We start from the raw sequence: 15,628 nt of genomic DNA, 5'->3' as shown, positions 1-15,628 counted from the left end.
GACCCAAAATTATCTTTGATCACGCCAGCCATTTGTATTCGATAGATACTTCCCTTTTTTCCTTTTGTTGCATTGTATGTAACGTAGTTGTGGTCCTTTATTCTATTATCATTCTTCTTCTTTTTTTGATGAGTTCTATTATCATTCTTTGTTGAATACTTAAATAAATGTATAAATAAAAATTAAGTTCGTGCACAAGGCATGTAGTTTCAATTTTTGCGCAATAATTCGTGGGAAGGCTCCTTCGATCAAGGTTAGGTTAAACTAATAATGCATATCTCGGTACGCAACCCCAAAACCTCATCAGTCATCACAATCAACCAAATTATTTCATCCTTATCAATTTGCTTTCTTGGATATGTTATCTTGTACTAAAAATATCTACAATTTTGACCTAACTATATTTTTAGATAAATATACATATTAAAATATAACAATATTAGTTAAATCGAGCCTACATGTTCACAAATTTTTTATAAATATATTATTATGTTTAGGTTTGACTTGTTTAGTAGTTGAGTTGAGTCTAAACCTGAATTTGATATTGAATTGCTTGCTAGACAGACAGATATAAACAAGCTTTATCTTAACCAAAGTCGAGTTATTCTTAAAGAACTCAGCTCACTTAAGGACCCGTCAATTAAGCATGCTTACTTGCGCAAGCTTTGGTTCCTGGTTTCTTTTGGGCCCAAGGATTAATATAGCATTGGGTTTGCCTAGTCTAATCAGGTATTAGGCCGAGACATGGGTCATTTTGTGTACCAGAAATGATTCATCTTGAAGTGATACCCCTTCCTATCCTCTTTGTAGGTATGATATTGGGTCCGGTCGGATTGGGTTCACAGCAACCCGCAACTCGACCTGATAAACAACAAGTGAAGGACTTCCATGGATTCCCCTCGTTCTTGTTTAGTTCCTTGTCCATCATGAATTTTAAATGGGCCTTACAATAACACCACAATCACCAATATTCACGTGGGCCAATGATGAAGAAAAGAAAAAACCCACAGCGCCATAAAAAGTGAATGAAATACAGAAATTTTAACTGCTATATATATATATATATGTAGGATTTATAAATTTATCAAGTGGTGGTTGCTGGTCAGATTTTTGAATAATTCCATTCAAAATGATGGATTTGTTTTGTAGGGGCCAGAATAATTTATTAATTAGACTGCTGAGAAAGAAACAGTTTAGTATTTTTTTTTTAAAGTACATGCAAACATGTAATTATATGGAAAAAGTTTAGCTACAAAATTAGTTGTAACTTTAGGCTACAACTTTAATCAATAAAATAAATATTAATACATATTTTGAAAATTTAACCGTTGAATTGCATATTCTTTACGCTTTTAATACATATGTCAAATTTTATGTCAGTCGGATATTATTTATTATATGATTAATAACTCTGTATCTTATGGATAATTTTAAATTACAAAAACTTGTAATTTAAACAACTTATTGATAACATAGCTATTGATCTTTATATTTTTAAAAATTTTGCAACATGGATAATATAAGAAGAAAATATAATCTAATGGTGGATTATTTAAAATTCACTTATAATAAAAAGATATTAAATAAGGTTATAGTTTAAGGCTAAAACTTATTTTGTAGCTAAATTTTGTCCATATTAGATTATCCAAAGGAAATGTAAAATATTTGAAAATGTTATATTTTAATGGCATAATTTACTCCTATTAAGAGAACTAGAGTTTGAATCCCTCCCAGGTTTTAACTTATAATTTTCAGATTATATATACAAAAATGAACGTGACATAACATGAATGTAATTATGGTAATATAGCACTGAAGTACCGTACACTTTGTCAAACTAGATTTTTTTCATTTTCAATAGCATGATTCCTCCCCATCTTATGTACAAGGACGAATCTGAGTCTTTAGTAAATTGATCGGGCGAAATATATCCAACTCAAGATCTGCCGGAATCCCAAAAAAGATAGCTGCTTGGATTGAATATAATTGGTTCCATGTGGGAATAAGTAAATACAAATACACATGGCTATACAACCATTTTTTTTTATTGGTATGTAAAAACTAAAAATTATCAAATTGACAGCTGTAACATATTTTTGTATGCTTGTTTCCGGGTAGTCATTATCACGTCTGTGATTTTCGTGTAATTATTCAATTTTGTCTCTAAGCACAATAATTACATAAAAAGCTGAAAAGCTGCAATAAAATATGTTGTTAACGAGTACCGTAAGGTGCCCGTTAACACAACCCTTGAATAAATACCATCACCTTGTCGTCTATTATAAATGAACATGGCATTCAAAGACAACTTGTGCCGTTCATGTGGGACTACAAAGCACAGACAAAGGAAGAAAGATGATAACGTATCTTTCCGTGTAGGACAATATTTTTGGGTGGAAAAATCGAAAAAGTATAATAACTGTTGTAAGTTGTGAGTCTTGTGACATATTTTTGCCTGGGATTCAATTGTGTGTAAAATTGTGTCCCTTAGCTTAGGCTAAGCCAAACCTGGTGTAGTGGTGTATAATGCATAAATATTTTGTACAAATTTTTTAGGGAAACAGACATTTCCTATCCATCAAACATTTAATTGGACGTTTGTGCTTCAATGGCATATGCTTTTTGAAGTAGCATAAATTCCAAATGCTAGCTCACAATTAAAGATGGCCAACTTTCTGCCACTAGAGAGTAGAGATAGACTTAACTTTCTTTCTTTTTTCCTGAAATGGGAAGCTTTAGGGTCCGTTTGGTATGTGTGTTTAAATAACAGTTTTCAATTTTTTTGGAAATACGTGTAGGGTAAAAAAATATATGAAAATACATGTAATATTGTTTAAAAATTAAAAACATGTGTTTAAAATTGTGTACCAAATGGGTCCTTATTAATTAATTACATACTGAATCATATAAATGTCATTTAATTATACATAACGAGATTCATCATGTTCATCGCATCACACAAAAGTTTACAATTATACATAGAATAATGAAGGATTGTCAAGACTCAAGAGGTTGTAATTTAAGTAGATTCTAATTTTTTATACAAGTCAAATTCTCTCCCTTTTTTCGCTTATTGTAATAATTGAATTATAAAGAAACTTTTAACTTTAATTTTTTTTTTTTATAAAAAAAATAGATAATGAGAAGGGGGTATGAAGTTAGAATAAAAAAATATGAGATATCATAAAAAAATACCATTACTACTAAACTTTCGCTTCAAATATCAACATTGATATAACACTAAATATAATATGAGTGACATAATTAAGGAGGAACAGAACTAAAAAAAAAAGTTTCGCATGATCAGGTTCACAGTGGATCCGTTGACTTCTTCCTAGATTATGGGAGGCAATAAAAATAGGAATAATATAGTTTTAATTTAGGCCCAAATATAATACTACTAACTAGAAGGTGTACTGCCCTTTGGGTCCATTAGACGCTGTAGCCAAAGCTTTGGAGGAGGCAGTGGACTTCGCTTGGGACGTTGGTATAAGGGATGTTCATTTTGAATGTGATTCAAAACTGATTATAAATGCCATGCTCGGTGTTAGCAGTCCTCAAGTGTTCATCTATAACATAATCGCAAGAATTTGTTAGAAGTTACAAGCATTCAGGACTTCACAAATCTCACATGTTAAGCGAACAGAGAATCAGTCAGCTCACGTCTTGGCTCAGTATGTCAAGAGTATTGAGAATTATGTAACTTGGATAGAGGAAAAATTAGTTTTTATTGAGTCCGTTTTGACTCAAGATGTGCTGAATTTATCTTCTTTTTAATAAAGTTGTGGTCTTTTCATCAAAAATAAAAAATAAATAAAGAATGGCCAAGTGAGGAGTTTAGGAGTAGGGAGATGAGGAGCTTTGCGGGTGATATATAAGACCCGCCTCATTTAAAAATTAAAACCGTCTTCAATTTTTTTTTAAAAAAAAATGGTATTTGATATTAGATTAATAGAGAAGTGGCTTAGCTCCTGAATCCTATGGGAATAATTCAACTTCCACTTGAGCTAGTTGTTGAATTAATTCGACAGCTGGTTTATCGTTGTGTTGTGTTTTCGTTGTAGTTATTATTTTTTTAGGTGAGTAAGGTCAACTCTGCGTAGAAGAATAAGATAATATCATTGAGAATAAGATAATATATCACTAGATTGTAATGCTTTTGATGTAGGGCATGTTTGGTACACCATACGGAGATTATATAAAAAATAGAAACAACCAACTTATAAATAGAAACAATGAATCTACTAAATCTTTTATTTCCGGTCATAAGGAATGATATTATTCCTAATATTGTCTTTATTCAGTGCATCAAACATTCAAAGTTTCCTAAATCAAAAGCATTACAACTCAGTAAAGATTATCTTGTTCTATTTCTTTTTACTTGGATTTAATGCTTGAATATGATAGATATCAAATGTCACATTATAGTCTGCTATATGCATAAAAATTATGAAGTACATGCAACCATGCTTTATTGTCATAGATATTTGTTACAGTTCATAGGTAGTGAACCTATTGATAAGTAGCTTATTCAGCATGCCATAATATTGTTTGCAAGTTTAGGCAATGACCTAGACAGCGCTCTTTATGGATGCACTATACCCATTATCAAAATTTTTGTTCCAAATCATAACCCCTCCATACTTGGGAGAAGTCTTAATAGATGGAAGGACCTGAGATTTGAGCACATCAGCTGGGATAAATCCACCACTTGGAGCCGCCGCGGTAGCCGCTGGTAGTCCCAAGAACACTTGCTTAGCTTGAACAGTAGTCCATGTTTTCCATGAATTCAAAAGGTTGTTTGCATTGCCTGAGTACTGACAATCACGGTTGTTGTAGAATTGAACCCAAACATAATCAAACAAACCGGTTTTAATAGCGGTATCTAGATGAGTATCTGGGAATGGACATTGTGGAGCTGCTGCTAAGTACACCTTTTTTTGTTGGCTAAATCCATTAAGTGATCTAGCAAGTTCATCGTAGTGTTGGGTTGAACCCAACTCGATGTCAAAATCAATGCCATCCAAAACTGCGTCGCCTAGTGGACGTGAATTGGACTTACCTCCTAGATAGTTATTCCAAAGGTAATTTGCAACTTGCATTGCATCATTAGCTGAAGAAAGAGAGTAGCTTCCAGCACCGCCTCCAATTGAAAGAAGGACTTTGATGCCTCGCCCTTGGCAAGCTTTGATTTCAGAGCTAAAACGGGTACAAGTATTGGCACTGGGGCTACAGTGCCCAGCTAGGTTTAGCACTGCGGTTTGGCCATTACCGAATGTGGATAAGAAAGCTATGTTCACATATTGGTAGTTCCCTGTGGCACAAGTGTCAGCCAAGGAGCCTTCATTGGAGTTTTGGCCCCAATATATGGCAATCCCAGCAGCCTGTGAGGATTTGCATAAAGAGATGATTAAGAGGGACAATAAAAGGAATGATAATTGTTTATGGGCGGCCATGTTGGGATCCTTTTGGGTTCTTTTTTGGCTCAAGAATGGTCGAGGGGGTGCAAATTTATAGCTGTTTGAGTGGAGTTTATTATGTACACTATTAAATCCAAAAAATGAAAAAAAAAAAAAAAAAAAAGGAAGAAGATTGCAAAGAGTCTTTCACTTCAATGGTTCAACCATCATATTATGGTACCTTCAATCAAAATATTCAAAGTTTAAATCCTCTACTTATAACTGTATATAAAAAATAAAATAAAAACTATAAAATATACTTTTAAAAAAAATAATTGAAATAAGGTCTGAGATAATCAGGTAAATGGTTATAAGTGTCAGATTTTATTTTGTGTTGGCATATTCCATGTATTTATCATTAAAATACCTTTTTTGTGTGGTTCCATTTGTATTTAGGTTGACGTACGATTTAAGACTTAAATTTTGAAGTCTTAAAATAATAATGATAATGATAAAAATGGGTGTGCTCCGTTTATTCCCACAGCGCGCTCCAATCAACTCTCATATCTCAACACTGAATGGTATTAATGGGTGTGATGGAAATGGTCACCACTCAAGGATTTGGTTATGGTGAGAGTGAGGAAGTAGTGAGAATTGATTAATAGGCGTTTGGCCATCAAAATTTATTGGGTTTCTCTCTACTTTCAGATGTGAATTAGGGTCTAATTTTGTGCAAAGGTTGGAATAGCAAGAGAGTTCATGATCTTTCTCATGTTCTGTCAAGTGTAGCCTCTGCTTTAAAGTAATATTATGTGACATGTTTGTATAATCTCAATGATTTGAGGATTTTTTTTTTTCAAGGATAAGAATTTACATTGCAAATGTTACTAAAGAAAAATGCTTATAGGCTGCAGTACAAGTGCATTTTTATTTATAATGGACCCACTCCCATCACATATTGTCACCCAAATTCAAGAACAAGCTAATGTCTAATTGGTTTTCGAACTTTGAAGCCACCAATCTTGAAAAAGAGCTTACTATCCGATAGCCATGCATGAAAGTGACACATGACCTCGTACGTGGCAAATAGACACTTGCCTAATTACTTTATCTAATTGGAAGTTTTTAAAGCTTCAATGGCATATGCTTCAGGAAAGTACATAAATTTCTAGCTGTCTTCCAGAAGATGCCAATATGATGACTGCTTAGCTTATCCTTTTCAATTTTTATCCACACAATGGATGGTGGTCTTTCTTCCCTTAAAGTCCTTTTGTTTTTGCTTGCCTTGTGTTGGGGGCACAATTTCAACCCCAACAATTGCTCTAAAAACTGGTCTATAAAATATCATATTAAATGTCATAAAAAACTTAAGTGTGATATATCGAACCAATATGATGGTGGTACATCAAGGTACATAAATTTCCAATTGTCTTCCAGAAGATGCCAATATTATGACTGCTTAGCTTATCTTTTTTTGTTTTAGCTTATCCTTTTTAATTTTTATCCTCACAATGGATGGTGGTCTTTCTTCCCTTAAAGTCCTCCTTTTTGCTTGCCTTGTGTTGGGGGCACAATTTCACCCCTTACAACAATTCTAAAAATTGTGTACGTTTTTAGACCCCTTAACATAAGTTGATTAACTTAGTTATTTAGCCAAGTGATTACTTAGATAAATTATGCAGATCTAGGTTAACACAATGATATCATATCATGTAAATAATGCGGAAAAATATAGAATATCACGATATGATGAACCAGGAAAACCTAACTGGTAAAAAACTAGGAATGATTTAACCTAACTATCTTCAAGGTAAAAACAGATCCATTATAAAAGAATTGAAGTTTTTATAGTAGAACTTAGACCATTAACATCCTATTACTACCTCGTGTAGAAAACTTACTACTATGACCATGTGATAGCTCCGAGTCCACGGACTACTTCTTTCTTTGAATTGCAACAACCACAAGTTCACCTACTTGTGACTTTGAGACTCTACTCAAAGGTTTAAGATCTTCTTGAAAGTTCTTTATGCAACAACTGAAGAGATCATCAAGTTCTTGTACTAATCTTGATCTTGATAACTTTATGTGTGTATAAAGGTAAACACCTCTAGATCTCATAGAAGATTCAACATACAACTCATCAAAGATTTCTAAAATGTAGCTAGACTAGTTTTTCCTTTTATACTTGAAGTAAAACACTTAACCCTACACGTCATATGGATTTGGGATGAATTATAATTTCCGTAGAAAATTAAACCTGCACCAGTTTCGATCGATCGAGTCTAATTTTCGATCGATCGAGCCTTGCAAATTTTGACCAATAAATTAAATTCTGCAATCACTCGATTCCAATTTTACATAAAACCACACTTGAGCAAGCCTAAATGGAGACTCTATGTTTTGATCATAGTTTGCCAACATAATACATATTGAAGTTCTAATACATTAGTTCCTAAAGTCTTAGAACCTAACAAACTGGTCTACAAAACATTATATCAAATGCTACAAAAAAGATTTGAGTATGATATAGTTTACGGTTCGACAAGTGATATTAGAGCTAAAGTTATGGGTCTGGGTTGCGGGAGCGTTATTTTGAGGGAGGGATTGAGGGGACTACAATTAAACTCCCAACAACCACTCTAAAAACAGTTTCGCAGGGCACGATATCAAATACATAAAAGATTTGAGTATGTTTTTTTTATCGCTAATTAATTTTAAGGTAGAATGACATAGCTCATGGTTTGACATCTTGAATGCAATTTATATTTCCTTATAAAGGAAGAGATGCACCCGTTCATTGCAAAAACTAATTAATGATGATTATATATATAAATATATATATATATATATATATATATATAATTTATCTTACTTTTAAAAAAATTACTGTATGGAGCCTATATAATTTTTAAGGATGATATTATTTTATTACATTACATTCAAAAAGTAATGATTAAAGATGGCAGCACTTCAGAGTACTCTATATATATCATAATACTGAACACAACAGAATATTATTTGGATATATAAACTATATTTTAAAATCTTACATTTTTCAGAAATTTCAAATTAAGCCGTACACTTTCCAAAAAAATGAACTTAAATCTTAAAGCTATTCCTTGGAGTGAAAAATCATACAATTTACGAATGCAAAGGCTCAAAACAAACTTGAATACGATAGGTGTGAATTGCAACATTATATTCAATATTTTCAAAATGAAGCACATGCAAGCAAGGTTTATTGTCATAAATATTTGTTACAAACCATAGGTAGTGAAAAACCTACTATGCATAGCTTATTCAGGAGGGCATTGAGTGGTTTAGGCATTGACTTAGACTGCACCCTTTATGGATGCACTATACCCCTTATCAAAATTTTGTTCCAAATCATAACCCCTCCATACTTGGGAGAAGTCTCTTAATAGATGGAAGGACCTGATTTTTGAGCACATCAGCTGGGATAAATCCACCATTTTCAGCAGCCTCTGGAGCCGCTGGTAACCCCAAGAACACTTGATTTGCTTGAACCGTAGTCCATGTTTTCCATGAATTCAAAAGGTTACTAGCATTGCCTGCGTACTGACAATCACGGTTGTTGTAGAATTGAACCCAAACATAATCAAACAAACCGGTTTTAATAGCGGTATCTAGATGAGTATCTGGGAATGGACATTGTGGAGCTCCTGCAAGTACACCTTTTTTTGTTGGCTAATTCCATTTAAGTGTCCTAGAAACTTCATCATTGTGTTGGGTTGAACCAATCTCAATGTCAAAATCAATGCCATCCAGAACTGCATCACCTAGGACTCACCTCCTACATAGTTTTTCCAAAGGTAATTTGCTACTTGCTTTGCATCATCAGCTGTAGAAAGTGTGTAGCTTCCATCATAGCCTCCAAGTGAAAGGAAGACTTTGATGCCTTGCCCTTGGCAAGCTTTGATTTCAGAGCTGATCACGGGTACTAGTATTGGCACTAGGGTCACAGTGCTCAGCTAGGTTTAGCATTGGGCACTACAAAAAACGCGTTTTGTAGCTGTGTTTTTGAGCTGCGTTTTATAAAAACGCAGCTACAGGGTTGTATTTGAATTGCGTTTTTGCAAAACGTAGCTCCACCCTGGTCTATAGCTGCGTTTAGTAAACATGCTTATAGACCAGGGGTGGAGCTGCGTTTTCCAGATGTTGCGGCTGCGTTCAGCTGGGTAAGATTGAAGCCGCGTTTTTAAAAATGTGGTTATAGACCCATTTGGGGAATATTTTTTTTTCAATATATCCCAGAGCTGCGTTTAATAAATGCAGCTTAAACTGATCTAGAGCTGCGTTTCATTGAACGCAGCTTAAACATGTCTGGAGTCAGCCAAGGAGACTTCATTGGAGTTTTGGGCCCAATATATGGCAATCCCAGCAGCCTGTAAGGATTTACATAAAGAGATGTGTAAGGGCAAGAAAATCAAAATTCCCATGGCCCACTTAGAATAGTGGTTGAATCAAGTCATTTATGACAAAAAACAAAGAAGTTGTAGAGAAGGAACTATACAACAAAGAGATAGCCCAATCTGAGGGTCGAATTGGAAAGAAAAAGGTAGAATACGTATATTAATTAAACCAATTTCCCTTTACAAGCTTTCCCGAGGAGACTAAAGCTATCACAACAATGATACTGTTCATTACCCTTTTTCTCCTAATGCTCTTCTAGTTTCACTCTATCTTCTTGATATTTTTCTTGGGTCCATTTTGCAATCTCTCTTCCTCCTATATATACTCCTCCCTTCCTTGCATCTCAACCATCAATTTCTCACCTAACTAGTCTCCTCCCTTGACACTTGTTCCTTTCTACAGTTTGAAGAAGGTGGTAGAAAGAACTTGCTTAGTTGTGACTTGCACTATCTAGGTCACTTCCTTATCAATGTAGCTGATAAAGCTATTGCCCACAATTAAATGCGGCAAGAGGTTAGATGCAAGGCATTAAATGCAGAGGCCACAGACTACCCTAAACCAGAAATTTCACCTCTTGGCCCTTGGTTCCCTCTTGGTAGGCATTAGAGTGCCTTTGGACTCACCCCTACATCTCCTCGAGCAGCCTCCTCTTCGGGCCCATAACCCTAACCTTGTCGCCCTGCACTGCTACTTTTGAGCTTCATCCTCGGTCTTCGAGCCTCCACATACTCTAGCTTATAAACTCCATCCTCGGTCCTCGGGCCCCCACAAGATGATTAAGAGGGACAAAAAGATTAATGATGCTTGTTTATGGGCAGCCATATTGAGATCCTCTTTGGGTTTTTTTTTTTTTGTTTGGGATCAAGAATAGTGGAGTGGGTACAAATTTATTGTGAATTAGTTTGATTTTATTATACATTATTAAATCCAAAAAAAAAAAAAAAAAAAAAAAAAACTTAACCATAAAATGGATTTCATGTGAAAATTTGAAGTAGGGTCATGCCACAAGGTTTATAAGGGTAGAAAAGTATGACAGCTGTGTCTTGCAGTTAACGAATTCTAGCCCAAAGTTCATTTAACAATTCAAACATCCCATCAATCAAGCTAAGACATCCTGGTCCCTCGCTCCCTCAGAGAAAGAGTTAAAAAGCAGAGTTGAACTTGTGCATGGGTACATATGTTCCGGTACGTGTAGCCTCTGCTTGAAAGAAACATTATGCCTGTATGACTTGTTTGTATATTAATCTTAATGATCTGAGGACTTTGTTTAAGGAAACAAATTTACTCTGCAATTTAAAAAAAAAAAATTAAGATAGATATTACGAAGGAGTTAGGGAAGATTTGAATCCTAAATGTCTTCGTTGAAAACATTAAGCAGTGAAAACTGGTTGAACTATAAGCTCTTAGCTAGAAAATTGGTTATAGGTTGCAGTACAAGTACATTTTTATTTATTATGGACCCATTCCCATCAGATATTGTCACCCAAATTCTAGAACAAGCTATATCTAATTGGTTTTCGAACTTTAAAGCCATCAATCTTGGAAAGGATGAGCATACTATCCGATAGACACTGCCTAAGTACTTTATCTAATTGGAAGTTTGTAAAGCTCCAATGGCATATACTTCATGAAAGGGACAAAAATTTCCAATAGTCTTCCAAGAAGATGCCAATCTGATTAATTACTGCTTAGCTTATACCTTTTTGTTTTGCTTATTCTTCTCTCAAAGTCCTTCTCGTCCTTGCCTTGAATGCAATTCATATTTCGTTATTTTAAGGGAAGAGAGGCACCATTTGACTGCAAGAACCAATTATGATTATTTAGTTTATCTTACATATATATATATATATATATATATATAGAAAGAAGTATTATTATATAAAAAAAATAGGTAAAAAAAGTATATACATATAGAAAGTTTTATTAAATTGTGTGTTCACACTGCTTTATATTAAATATATTATTTTATCATGTGTTCACACTGCTTTGGAGTAAATATATTATTTTATTGTGTTGAAAGTTAAAATAAAACCATTGATGTTGGGTGTTTTGTAAACTGAGAAGATTAGATAGATAAAATAGTTTTTTATGGAATCATATTGCTAAATTTATGGCTCCACCAATGTAAATGCTCTAATGCTATCCTCAACTTTATGCCTTTTCCTTTCATGATTTCCAATATTTAATTCAAATTAAAATACACAAAGGGGAACTTTAACTTTTCCATTTAACAATTCTCCAATCGACAGTTAATTTAAGTTATTAGAATTTGTTCCATACATTGAACTTTATCAATTTCCTCGCAGTGTCACATTGATTTGGTAAGATTACAAAATATATGCATCTTTGCCAAGATCTTACGAGAAATAAAAACCATTATCTATATTGATTGATAATACCCCATTTCCAACTTCTTTTCATCAAGTGCACAAATTTCGAATGCAAATATAATCTATAAAGACTCAAAGATTCAATAACCATGGACCAAGGCTATACATAGCATATTCACCGGCCAGTTCCAAAGATTTAAACCTTGGCAGTACTAGTGCCTCAATTAGGAAATATTAATGGAAAGCCACATTTAAATTAGGAAACAGTATCTCTAGCACGTATCCTAACTGTGATAATTATTCCTCAGCTAGGGAGGCTATGCCTAAAAGTTTAGGTTCTTTGAAATACACATGATTTCCTATATTAATTAATATTAGATTTTTTTTAGAATCATTAATATTCAGATATTAAACATGTGCATCGCTAATGAATATTATTAAAACTTTGGGTAAATTACAGGCATTCCCCCGCTCTTGATGTTTATGAAAATGATATTCCCTCCCAAACTTTTGTATAAATAATACTCACTCCTTAAGCTTTGTATGAATGCAACAGTTAAATTAATCTATGACTAAGATAACATAATATTTCATTTTAAAAAAAAATTCTTACCCAATTGAATGACACTCTATTCTCTTGAGGTTTGTGGATGTATGACACCCTCCCTCTTAGGTATGTATAAATTAATAGGAATTAAAAAAAAAAAATTATGTTAGTGAAAATTAAGTGTTGCATTTATACAAACCTCAAAAGATGAGTGTCATTTCACAAAATCTTAAGAGAGATTGCTTTAATTTACCCTAAAGCATTTCATACATAAAGCTATTATGATTTTTAAAATTTTAAAATTTTCTTTAGAACTCATTAGTACAAAACTATTGAAACTGAGTGTTTGAGGAGCTTATTAACTTAATTTCCTCATTGATCGACTTTTTTATAATTTGTAATATACTTAGAAGGAACCTCATAGTGTAAATACAATTAATGTATAAGAACCAATTTTTATTATTTAAAAAATAATTTAAAATAAATAATAAAACTAAAAAAAAAAAAGAAATTAGAAACACTTGGTGAAAAAATTTTAATACAAGTAGTTTTTTTTTTTTTTGGCCTTTTAAACTGACAATATTTTCCTTTTTTTTTTTTTTTTTTTTTTTTTTTGCTTACAATAAGTGGGTTAGGGGGAAATTTGAACCCAAATTAGCCTTATTGGAAAAATCGGATAATGCAACTACATTAATGTAGTGTACTTAAATTGTGACATACATGACGTAATAAGGAGAAAGAATGAGAAAATATATTTTAAATATTTTTTTTTTTTGAGTGGGTGTTCACTTAGTGCAACAGTATAAGACATTACCATTTTTATTATCTAGTATATAACTGTGTGAGAGAGATGGTTTTAGTGTAGCTTCTAAATTTCTAGCCTGGCCTATGAAACCAACCTAGCTAGTGGGATTCCTAAATATTGATCATGATAAATTAATACGCTTAGAATATGCTGCTTCATTATGATTAGTCCTTTGTGACAAGAGCACTACAATGTTCAACGAGTACTATTTGCATGAACCGTGCGTTATAGTAGTCGTGCTATAAATAAGAGGTAGGCTTCAGCTCCCTCAACACCAAGACAAAGATGTAAGAAGTGATTTCCAGGGAAGTAGACATGGCGTGATACTGGTTCGGTTCATCTTCTTCACTATCACATCATGAGCTAAGATGAGCCGGAACCAATATCACTCTTGTATGCTTCTTTGCATTCCTAAGTTGAAGCCATCAGCACACCGTGCAGCTTATTATGCTTGATCATGGTTGCTTAAGAGTATAGTGACTTCCCTTGTAAGTTTCTCACAGCTCTTTTATTTTCAAGTTGTTCTTGTTGTGTTTTTAAACTTTTTTTATGCTTGCTTTTAAGAGAATGTAGAGCAGAACAATGATATATAGTTGAAAAACCTATATCATACTTATCCACGATAAGAGTGATAAATATGGTTTTTTTTTTTAGGCCATCTTTTATAATTAGAGTCACTTTTTCTCAGAAGCTAGCGTTCAAAAGAAGAGTACCTTTTGAAAAGATAGGGCATCGACCCCCTTCAAAGTTTTTGGAGTAGCTAATAGTTATGGTATTTGATGGGTACTAACAGGCTAGGTAAATTAACCTATATGAATATCATAGCTAATATAACAGAATTCTTTGTTTGGAGTCTCTACCATGCCCTAAAAATTACATGTCCGTCGATGGTATATCATTCACATGGGACCAAACCACGTGGGAAGTGTTGGTTTACATATGTATGACTGAATTACTTCTTTCTATCGACTTGAGTTTTCAGAGCCACTAATAAATTAATGATTCTTTTATGAAAATGTTTTAAAAAATTTCAGTACTTCAATCGGATGCTTTGTTTTTGTTTTTGTTTTTGTTTGTTTTTAAGAATTGATGATGGTATCTGTGTGTACGTGCAGCATTAATTCAACAATCATACGCATGGCTATAGTTGATGATTTTTATGCCAAACTCAATTCTGTACCTCTATGAAATTTATTCAGATTATTATGTCAAAAACTAATCTTCCTTAAATTTTCTCTTCCAGAAAATATACTGGACACGCATAATGACTGCTTAATTTATCATACATACATCACTTTTCTCGACAAATATATATATATATATATATATATATATATATATATATATATATATATATATATATATGTATGAATAAATTTATAATATAATAATAAAAATAATACTTATCATATAACAAACTTCTAACACGGTCACAAAGCACGCTCCTCAATTGTATTTCTACTGTCCTTTAATTACCAATTTAATTTTTTTACCAAAACAAAAGGTTGCTCATAATTAACAAATCCTCGTTTTATTATCAATATTTTTTATCCCAAGAAAAAAAAGTAGATAGAGTCGTTGAACATATATATCCATCTTGTTAGCATCGCATGGTTATTAATCCAAGCCAAAATATTTAGATAAATACTCTTATTTCAAACTTTAGGAATTAATAGCATTAATTCAATGGGTAAACATTAGGAATTAACAGTCTATTTTTGCCAAAAATAAACTTTAAAATAAAGAGTTGACAATCTGAACCTTAGCCATGTTTTGACTTTTGGGGCTAACCAAGAAATGTCCATGCATAGCTAGTAGCTTCAAGTCTTATGTGTGAATAGGTAACAAGGGACAATTCAGACATTCTAAAAAGGTGGGCTCGGTGTATATATCCAAAGTTGAAAAACTTTGCATGTATGGCTAGGCTTCTGACTTTTCCCTGTACTTCGGTTCAACTCCTTACAAGTATAACTTTCTGCCGACTGTGTTGCAAAGAAATGACCAAGATCTTACATGTGCAGGTTGCAAAAGTCTTCGCCCTTACCGTGTTTAATGCTATTAATGACATCCGTACGGTACAAGTGATTCTCAATCGGATAAGCTTTCATGG

General features: G+C 33.1%; 1 protein-coding gene and 1 pseudogene across 1 annotated transcript; both read right to left on the bottom strand.

The window, feature by feature from the left end:
* Positions 1–4,437: 4,437 nt before the first annotated feature.
* LOC142621003 (acidic endochitinase-like) lies at positions 4,438–5,633 on the bottom strand. The gene has a single exon (XM_075794321.1). The coding sequence runs from the start codon at positions 5,454–5,456 to the stop codon at positions 4,572–4,574; it is 885 nt and encodes a 294-aa protein (XP_075650436.1). The 5' UTR covers positions 5,457–5,633; the 3' UTR covers positions 4,438–4,571.
* A 3,101-nt stretch (positions 5,634–8,734) lies between these two features.
* On the bottom strand, positions 8,735–10,658 carry LOC142620151 (acidic endochitinase-like; annotated as a pseudogene).
* Positions 10,659–15,628: the final 4,970 nt, after the last annotated feature.

Source organism: Castanea sativa, chromosome 12, assembly GCF_040712315.1.
Source record: "Castanea sativa cultivar Marrone di Chiusa Pesio chromosome 12, ASM4071231v1".
Lineage (NCBI taxonomy): Eukaryota > Viridiplantae > Streptophyta > Magnoliopsida > Fagales > Fagaceae > Castanea > Castanea sativa.
Note: the sequence above shows the minus strand (reverse complement) of the source record. Positions and strands in the feature narration are given on the sequence as shown.

Bases quoted from the DNA above. Each gene is read 5' to 3' on its own strand.
- LOC142621003 (XM_075794321.1), bottom strand. From the start codon at position 5,456: ATGGCCGCCCATAAACAATTATCATTCCTTTTATTGTCCCTCTTAATC.